This window comes from Cryptomeria japonica, chromosome 1, assembly GCF_030272615.1.
Source record: "Cryptomeria japonica chromosome 1, Sugi_1.0, whole genome shotgun sequence".
NCBI lineage: Eukaryota > Viridiplantae > Streptophyta > Pinopsida > Cupressales > Cupressaceae > Cryptomeria > Cryptomeria japonica.
This window is the reverse complement of record NC_081405.1, coordinates 326,337,376-326,346,567: the sequence shown is the minus strand read 5'-3', so window position 1 is coordinate 326,346,567 and position 9,192 is coordinate 326,337,376. Positions and strand designations below refer to the sequence as shown.

The following is a 9,192-nucleotide window of genomic DNA, read 5'->3' as shown; positions in this document are numbered from 1 at the left end:
AGTTGACCACAGAGCCAAATTCAGTTCAGAATTTTTATACAAAGCTACAACAACTCATGGCTCAACAATTGGACCTAAGAAATCAAGAACACAAGATCCGGATGGACATAATGACACTTTAGACATTATTCCTTCCTCATCTTTCATCCGTCCAAGAACTGATCAACCGAGCCACCTCCTTATCTACTACACAAGAAGGAAGCACTCTACATGGCTTAATATCATTATTGGTTGATATTCAAGCACAGAATTCTTTAATGGACAGTGTAAAGAATGCACTCTCTGTTGCTCTCACTGAAGCCCGGAATAAGTACAAATCCATTTTTGATCAGTTACCACCCCTGAATGGTAATTAAGTTTTGATGTTTGTCAAAAAGGGGGAGTAATATGTTATAGTATTAGAGGAGTGATATAGTATTGGAGGAGTGTAGCATAAATCAAACAAAAGGAGTATAGTATACAGGGGGAGTATACTGAATAGAGCAAGCAGAGTATCCAAGAGCAGTGAACCGAGCAGTATATAGTACAATAAGCAAAGCACACAAAACAGATCACCAAGCATGCAAAATCAGAGTTTTGTATAGTATATCGATAAGGGGAGTATATCTGGATATATTATATTATTGACTATTGTATATACTATCAGCATAGTCAAATTTTGCAAGTATATATATTATTGAGCTATAACTTTTAAAGTAGTTTTTGTCAAACATCTCAACTAATGTCAAAAGGGGAGATTATTACTACTTATCAAGTTACCATTAGTTTCATGTCAAAGTTATACTATATACTCTAGTCGGTTACTACTACTAAGACATTCAGTCAGTATGCACAGTCTAGTCGGTTATTGAAGAAAGTAGTCTCAAAACGTAGTATACACCGAGTTGTCTACCGAGTATCATTTCATGTCTACCAAGCAGCAAAGATGACACACCAAGTTGATATACACCAAGTGAAACGTGTTACCAAATTCATTGAACCTGGACGTACAAATGAAAATGTGTTACAAGATCGAGGCACATCTAACCGTTATCACATTGGAAATTGCACTTAAAGATTGTGTATGATTTTGAGGTCATCTAACCAATGAAATATCTTGCATGATTATTCATTCGATAAATCATATTTGTAAGATTGAAGCAATGAATGGATCACCGACATAAGAGATCTATTTATACAGCATGAGTTAAGAATTAATAGTGTGTGTGCATGAGTGTAAGAAGATTGTTACAGAGACACAAAGGTCACCGAGAAGGTTTTCAGAGAACAATCGAAGAACAAAGTAAACAGAAGGGTTTACTGAGTTACTATATGGGTTACCGAGGTATGCTATAAGCAAGGTAACTTATTCTGAGCACATAGAATCTGCTATAACATTCCAGATGTAAAGTTGCAGATATTTGTAATGATTTTATTGTAATATTTTGAAGTTGTAAGAGAAACCTTTAATAGGGTAAAAGACTCTAATCAAGTCTATAAATTGTAAAGCCTCTAACCAGGTGCAACATTTAGATGAAGTGTTGTGAAATCCTTTAGCAAGGTAGATCTAACAGATCTTGTTACTCCTAACAGGGTAAGCTATCAGAAATAGCTAAACATGTAGCTCTAACCGAGCACTCTTTATTATTGCAGTAGTGAAGTTGTGGGTGCCATCCCCACCGCAGTTTTTCTCTCTAACCAAGAGTTTCTGCGTAACCAAAATATATGTGTTATGGAGTGAATCATGTATGATTGTTATCTATTTGTTTTAACTTTATATTATGTTACTGCACTATTTGGTTTATGCATAACAGTAAAGTTATTATTGAAGAAAAGTTTTGGAGTACTGATTCACCCCTCCCCTCTTAGTACATTAGCTTTCCATATTGGGCCTAACATTACAAAAGCAACTTAATGCCAAAATGCTCATTGCAACATGAATAATTGAACCGAAGAAAGTTGCATCTCCAAATGCATGAGATTAGCTCCATGCTAATCTCAGTTCACAACTCATAAACCTTACCACATATTGGGTGAAAGATATCTATCCTACTATCCACAAACACCTGCAATAGATCTAGTGAAGAATTACTACAACACTATCACCAACTACCTTTGTTGTTTGCAACTCTCACTTCACACCCTGTTACTTATTTCACTATCACCATCTCTATACATCACACTCATATCCCACACTTCTATATCTATATCAAAAATCTCACACACTGGGATAATATATCGCCCTAGCTCAACACGTTATCCAATAAAGCCTTGAATATAAAAATGATAACCAAGTCGGCCTCCACAAGATCTCTACACGCTTCCCTTTACACAATTCACTTATTGATGCATATACCTTAATTACTGGAATCGAAAATTGGTTAACCAGACCCATAGATACTAACCCATAAACAAAAAACTCCAAACATAACAACTCGAAACTCCAAAATACAAATTTCGCACATACCATAGATACCAAACCATGAGACATGAAAAGATTCATCTGTCACAACCAAAATAGTTGATACCAAAACACACAACTGATATCGAGACCAAACTCAAAATTCCGAAGATAAGGATCTTCCAGAAATAACTCTAGTACATCTTACTACATCACATCCCATAGAAATACTAGAACTTGCATCACTTGCTCATAGCAAAAACTACACACACCAATTGCATACACCTGCGTATACTAACTGCATATACCAACTACATATATCATTCAGACCAAATCGGATGATAGGTTTGACATCAATGACAACAATTTTCACATAAGTCTAACATCGTTAGGTCTTTTCCATCACCTTGTTTCACATTGAAGTTGATGAGGGTTGGTTTTTAATTTAGCAATAAGAATTGTGGCTCTCCATGGAATAGTAATTTCTATCTATGTTTTTTTTGTTGATGATCACACATGGGGTCGAACTCTTCAAGATAATACTCTTTTTCTCCCTAGCACTTTACCCCATATACACTTGTAAAACTTCTCCAAAATATAAGCCTTTATCTCTTTGTTATTCATGGGGTAAGCATTCAAGTAGATATTACATTTTCTCATCAATTTGCTATTTTGCTTCATTTGCGTATTTTATCTTTTGCTCATGGTGTCACTAAAAATAACCTTAGGCCATCTACTAACTTCCATTTGTTTATTTCATTTTAAATATCTTATGAGACACACCATAGTAATTGCTTCAATAGGAGGTGCCCCATTTCACTCAGCATAATCTCTTAAGGAATTAAACCTTTTATTTTGAACTTACTTGTGATCAAGTGCTTTAGAACTTTCTCAATTTGTTTCCACTTCGAGTCAGAGATGCTACTAACTCACAATTCACACCCATAGAGCACCACCAAAAGCACTAAAAGCCCGAAAAGAATTTGAAGAGTTTTTCAATCCCATAACTCTGCCTCTCTAAATCTATTCTAGAGAGCATATAAAACTTTCAAACCTCCCAAAGTTCTCTTCTTTCTACAACCCTCCCAACTAAGCTTGTTGTTGAAGTCAATCCCAAATTATTTGTATTCAGTTACTACTTCAAGAATGTTATCTTTGAAGTAGAACTTATGCTAGTTCTACTTTCTCTTATTGGAGAAAATCGTGATTTTGGTCTTGCTAGTATTGACTTGCATTCCCACTACTCTACAAAAATTATCAAAGAGCATATAAGTGTTCTTGCAACATGTGAGTTGATTTAGCAAATCAAAATAAAGTCTACATATAAAAGAAGCTTTATCACAAACTCTTCTAAATGGACACTATCTCCCCCTTGCCAATTCAATGATTCTTTAAGTTTGTCAATATATAAACTCAAGAGTGTAGAGGATAGGAGTCACACTTGCTTGACCCTAATGTCACTCTTAAAACTTTCTAAAATGTCTATAAAAGTTTTGATTTTTTAATTTTTTTGTAAAGTTTATGAATAACCGCTCTTAAATGCATAGGAATCCCAAATTATTTCCATTCTACACCATAGTTTATCCTTAAAGCTCTTTTTTTAAAGATATCAAAACAACATAAAAACATCCTCCCTTTCTCCCCCAAACATTTTAATGATGCAGATCATAGTAATTCCATCATCAACAGAACCATGGTAACAATTCAACTACGCTAGTCATAAACGGGTAGAAATCCAAATAGGTGCGAAAGAGGTGCATACCTATTTGACATGAACTTGAGAACCAAGGGTTTTCAAGGGATTTTTTTTTTTTAAATGCCAGGTGGAGAGAATGTGCGCCTCATGTTCACTTCATATCTTCGGTAAGAGATCAATATTTCTCACCTCTATCCGCTTATGACACGTGTACCAATAATCAGCAAGCAGTGAACACCCGTTATCCAAAAGCCTATGTCGTCTGGATATCTGTCTATCAATACACAACTCTGAAACTTGCTTCATTATTGTATCCTTGAAAAATAACTTGGTTGCTCTTAGAGCAGTTTGTGAATAAGTCATGGCAACCACTATGGCCTGCTCCCATGTAGTTGCAAGACCAGCAGGATTTTCAAGGACATTTTCTTCAAGTAGATCAAGGTTTTTCTCAGGAAGCAGCAGCACACTGTCATTGGGTAGCAGCCATGTCTGCAATACTGCCACCAAATCCTCTGACTGGATGCCCGGCCAGCCTCGTCCTCCTTACCTTGATGGATCAGCCCCTGGGTATGTTAATCTTACCCATTTAGGACACTGGCTGCTTGGCATAGCTTTGGATTTTAATCTTACCCACATTTGCAGTTTCATGTTTTTGTTTCTCTAAATTTTAGACTTGATAATTCTCATGTTCTACTTTAATTATTGTATTAGATAATGTTTATAATTTCATGTTGTAATAATGTGCTGTCTTTTGACACATCTGCACTTGCAGAGATTTTGGATTTGACCCCTTGGGTTTAGGTGCCGTTCCAGAGAATTTGGAACGCTACAAGGAATCTGAGTTGATTCATTGCAGATGGGCCATGCTGGCTGTGGTGAGTACCCCTTGTTTCTCTTCAAGAATATTTATATGAGTTGATTAGAGATTAGATGAATTTTGATGTCCTTAATGCTCAATTAGTCTGTGGAAACTGTCAAGGTGTACTTGTTTGCTTAGAAGATTGCCTCTATAAGCATGTATTCAGTCTCAAAATGAATCAGATTGAGTACTGATTGTAAATGTTTGTGTAATTAGGCCTATCAGCATTATTAAAAGAGGCGAGATCAAAAGAAGATGTGTTTTATTCTCTAGTTTGTTTAAGTTAGATACCTTGTAGATTCTTTGTTATCCTTGCAGCAATGAACTTTCTCTAAACAGTCTATCACTGGATAAAAACTTGAGGTAGTTTTTTGTACAATAGTATGCTGTGTTTTATGGATATATGTCTTGTGAGTTTGCTCAAGTTATAAGAATTAGCATCTTCTCTTGTATGTTTTTACCACTCACTTTTTCAGGAATCTTATAACTCACTTTCTTCCAAACTCCAGGAGCTTTCTCCTTTTCCTACCCCATTTTACATCATAATTAAGCTCGATTCTATCTGATTTGATGCATAAATGGTCTCTCTTCCCAAATCTCAAAATGTGGTTCAATGCATTTGTCTTCCTTTTTGGCATGCTCTTCATGTAATTATTGTCAAGTACTATAAATGCAAGATTGAATGTAGACTCAGGTTGGAATTGAAGCTATGTTCCTCAACAATCAACAATCAAAACTGGTCATTACAATTCACTTTGAGAATTGCAAGACTTGTAACATTCTTAGAACCTGTATATATTGCCATTTTGAATATCATTCTTCAATCTTCCCCTCTATGAAGAAAATAATGTAACTATTCTTATTATTAAACCACTGTGGCAACTGTGTTATTTATTTATTGGCTTCTATTTGCTCAGAATGAACCTTCTGCTCTACATCAGGATAGTTTCGTGTAGCTTTGCTTAGCAACCTACAGTAAGCTTCCCATTTGTATGCTTTGAATATGGATTAACTGTCCGTTTGAATCTTTTGGTTGATAATTTCCCCTTCAAAACATATCTTTCATCTTCTTCTTTATGGGAGTCTCACCTGATTTACATCTTCAAGACCATCCTATTCTTTCCTATTTAATAGGAACCATGCCATTCATCTATTGTTTTTAACACTCAATATCCACCTTTAAGTGTCTCTTATCTCTGTTTATGATTGTAGTGGGAGCATTTTCCCTCGTACCTGAAACCTACAGTTTTGTGGCTACAAAATTCTTCTGTCATGCCTACAACTTGTGTAATCAGTGTATGGTGAATTTTTAAGAGTTGAAACTCGCAATATGGAATATTGAAATTTTTCTCTTAATGGTATTTTCTCTGAATACCATGTATAGAACCAAGTTCTAAAAAGTCACATCCTTGGAGAAAGGTTGAATGCTTGTCATCAAAATTCCTTTATATAAGACTTTTGTTTGAGATTGAGTAGCTAAATATTCTTGATCTCGGTTTGACTGACAAATTCTATTTGACATCTGAGGTAAAACATGAAATCTCAACCCTGCTCTAGGTTGCAAGTTGAGTCAACTGGCTTTAAAGTACTTTCACAGTTGAGGTAAAGCATGAATTCTCAACCCTGCTCTATGTTGCATGTTGAGTTTACTAGTTTTAAAGTATTAGGATTTTGTCAAAATTCAAGTAAACTACCTATTCCTTTGAAGGAGAGTTCGGAAGAAATATTTTCAAACAGCAGAGGCTCTAAAGCTTGAGGGTGAGATGTCATTCTTTTCTTGTTGCGTCCCTCGATTGATATCCACAGTAACACCTATTCCTACCTAAGTCTTCAATTTTGAGCATTTATAAATACATAATTTACACGGTTCAACATTATTAGAGATCACTTGTGGGACTAAATGACTAGACTGGAGTATTTACTACTGAAACATTCCTTTAATATCCCATCGGATAATCTATTGCGAGTAGTGACTTGCATGAACCAATCTGTAATTCTCTTAAATGGTCCTTTGGCACTCGTTACATTGAAACTAGCAAAACGAACTTTTTAAATTTAATATAATCATCACACTATTTCTGATTGATTGATTCTAATGCAACCATCTAGCCATTACTTTGCAAATTCTACTAATTGTTTGTCTTCTTTGTGCTGCTGAATTCTATGAAGAAAATTAGTGTCTAATCTTACAATCCTGAGCTTTATAAAAACTAAATGTTTTTATGTTGGCCTTATGCAGCCAGGAATGTTGATACCTGAAGCACTGGGTCTGGGTAACTGGGTAGATGCTCAGAAATGGGCAGCAGAACCAGGTGGCCAAGCAACCTATTTTGGTGCTCCAGTCCCATGGGGTACACTCCCCATTATTCTTATTATCGAGTTCCTTGCAATTGCTTTTGTTGAGAACCAACGAAATATCGAACCTGACCTTGAGAAGAGAAAATATCCTGGTGGTGCATTCGATCCTCTTGGATACTCAAAGGATCCTGCCAAATTCAAGGAAATGAAAGTGAAAGAGGTGAAAAATGGTGAGTACCTCTCTTTCCTCCATTAATTATTTTTCAGCAGGTTGAAATTTAGTGGAAGCATTTACCACTAATTCAAAAAACATAACTTACCTGATTATCAGAGACCATCAGGTTCAACTATAGGCTTCACAGTCAATTGGCAGTGAATGAATTTGGTTTTCAGTGTCCCTGAAGACTGGGAAGCCTTTGCATTGACACAATTCTTTTCAATGATTTTTGAAGAACTACAAGGAACTGCTAATCTTTGAAATTTGATTTATAATATGTTTGAGCATATATTGATTCATTCTGTATATTTGTTTTTGCAATGGATCACACATAGGACACGGTAAATACCAAGCAAATGCAATATAGGGATATTTCTTTTTCTAGTCTTTATACCTACAGATTGAGAAAATAGGGTAGTACTGTTAAAGGGATCTGAAAAATAAGAGCATTGGTATTAAATTCCAAACCTAATGGGAAATTCAGAAACCTATCGAACATGTCAGTTTTCTGAGTTTCCCCTTGGGTTTGTAAATGCCAATGTTTGAAACAATGGGTTTGGTGGAAACTGGTCTGTAGAATTTTGTTTCACTGACATAATGATATTTTGTTTTTCTTGTAGGTCGTCTTGCTCTCTTAGCATTTGTAGGATTCTGTGTACAAGCCTCAGCTAACCCTGGAACTGGACCTTTGGAGAACCTGGCTACTCATCTCTCAGACCCATGGCACAAGAACATTGCAGAAGTTCTCATTCCTAGATCTATAATGCCATATTGAATTCAGTAAAGCTGCTATATGAGCTTGTGAGCTGAAGTGCCCAACTTTGTACTTTGCTTTGTATATGAATAGATTGCAGAATGCTTTTTTCTTAATCCAATTCTTGTAATGCCCAGATGGACAGAAAAGTGTAATAGTATATTATGTCAAAACCTTTGTCCACCAACTATTATGGCTGTAAAAACGTTTTGGTGCAGTGTATTGTTTCTTTAATTCCTTCCTAGGACCTTTAACTGTAATAAGTAAAAATGAAAAAAGAGGTATAAACTAAAACTCAGCTGTCTATAACAGAATGCCATCTTCCAAAAACTTAATATAGTCATGTGGAAAATGACCTGTCTCAAATTAATATATCAAGAGAACAAGTATGCTTTGGTTTGATGAAGAATATTTAAAAAAGTAAAATGTTTTTCTAGATAGAGCAAATGATTCATGTAGTGAAGCAGAGAAGGGGATTATTTTAAGAGTAAAGTGACAATTTATTGTAAATTGGTCCATAGATATTAGGAATATTAGTTTCTTTGGTATTTCAAATAGGTGGAAATTAGAAAGGGTGAATATCATTAAGAAATCATCTGTAGTTTGGACCATACTGAAGAGAGGTGGACTGAGCATGTATATAAAAAAGATTAAGGACAGTGACCCAAGTCTATCTATTGACTTTGCTAAAGTGTGGAGTAATAAGAGTAGTCACAATGAGGGAATCACCATCGAGGTGTTGCAGGATAGTGTGGAAAGAGTGATTGGTATGTCTACTGAGGGTTTGAAGATTTTTAAGGATAGAAGGAGAGAGGAGGAAATATATTCATTTTTTAGGGGTAATGAGTGAATTCATGAATTGGAGGATGATATTGTGTGAACATCTCTGCCCCCAGTTTGAAAGGAAGTTTGTATGTACATATATTAAATATGCAACTTTGGAAGGTAGGTACAATGTTGTCACGAAGGATTGCACCAAACCGAGTGT

The 9,192-nt window shown here is 35.5% G+C and overlaps 1 protein-coding gene across 1 annotated transcript; it reads left to right on the top strand.

Annotated features, from left to right (window-relative positions):
- The first annotated feature begins 4,364 nt into the window (after positions 1 to 4,364).
- LOC131073152 (chlorophyll a-b binding protein 6A, chloroplastic) lies at positions 4,365 to 8,320 on the top strand. Its single transcript, XM_058009537.2, has 4 exons — positions 4,365 to 4,643; positions 4,849 to 4,951; positions 7,175 to 7,463; positions 8,071 to 8,320. The coding sequence occupies exons 1-4, from the start codon at positions 4,438 to 4,440 to the stop codon at positions 8,223 to 8,225; spliced, it is 753 nt and encodes a 250-aa protein (XP_057865520.2). The 5' UTR covers positions 4,365 to 4,437; the 3' UTR covers positions 8,226 to 8,320.
- Positions 8,321 to 9,192: the final 872 nt, after the last annotated feature.

Excerpts from the sequence above, each read along its gene's own strand:
- LOC131073152 (XM_058009537.2), top strand. The coding sequence starts at position 4,438 with ATGGCAACCACTATGGCCTGCTCCCATGTAGTTGCAAGACCAGCAGGA. Across the intron at positions 4,644-4,848 it reads CTTGATGGATCAGCCCCTGG|AGATTTTGGATTTGACCCCT; the intron begins GTATGTTAATCT and ends CTGCACTTGCAG. Across the intron at positions 7,464-8,070 it reads AGTGAAAGAGGTGAAAAATG|GTCGTCTTGCTCTCTTAGCA; the intron begins GTGAGTACCTCT and ends TTTTTCTTGTAG.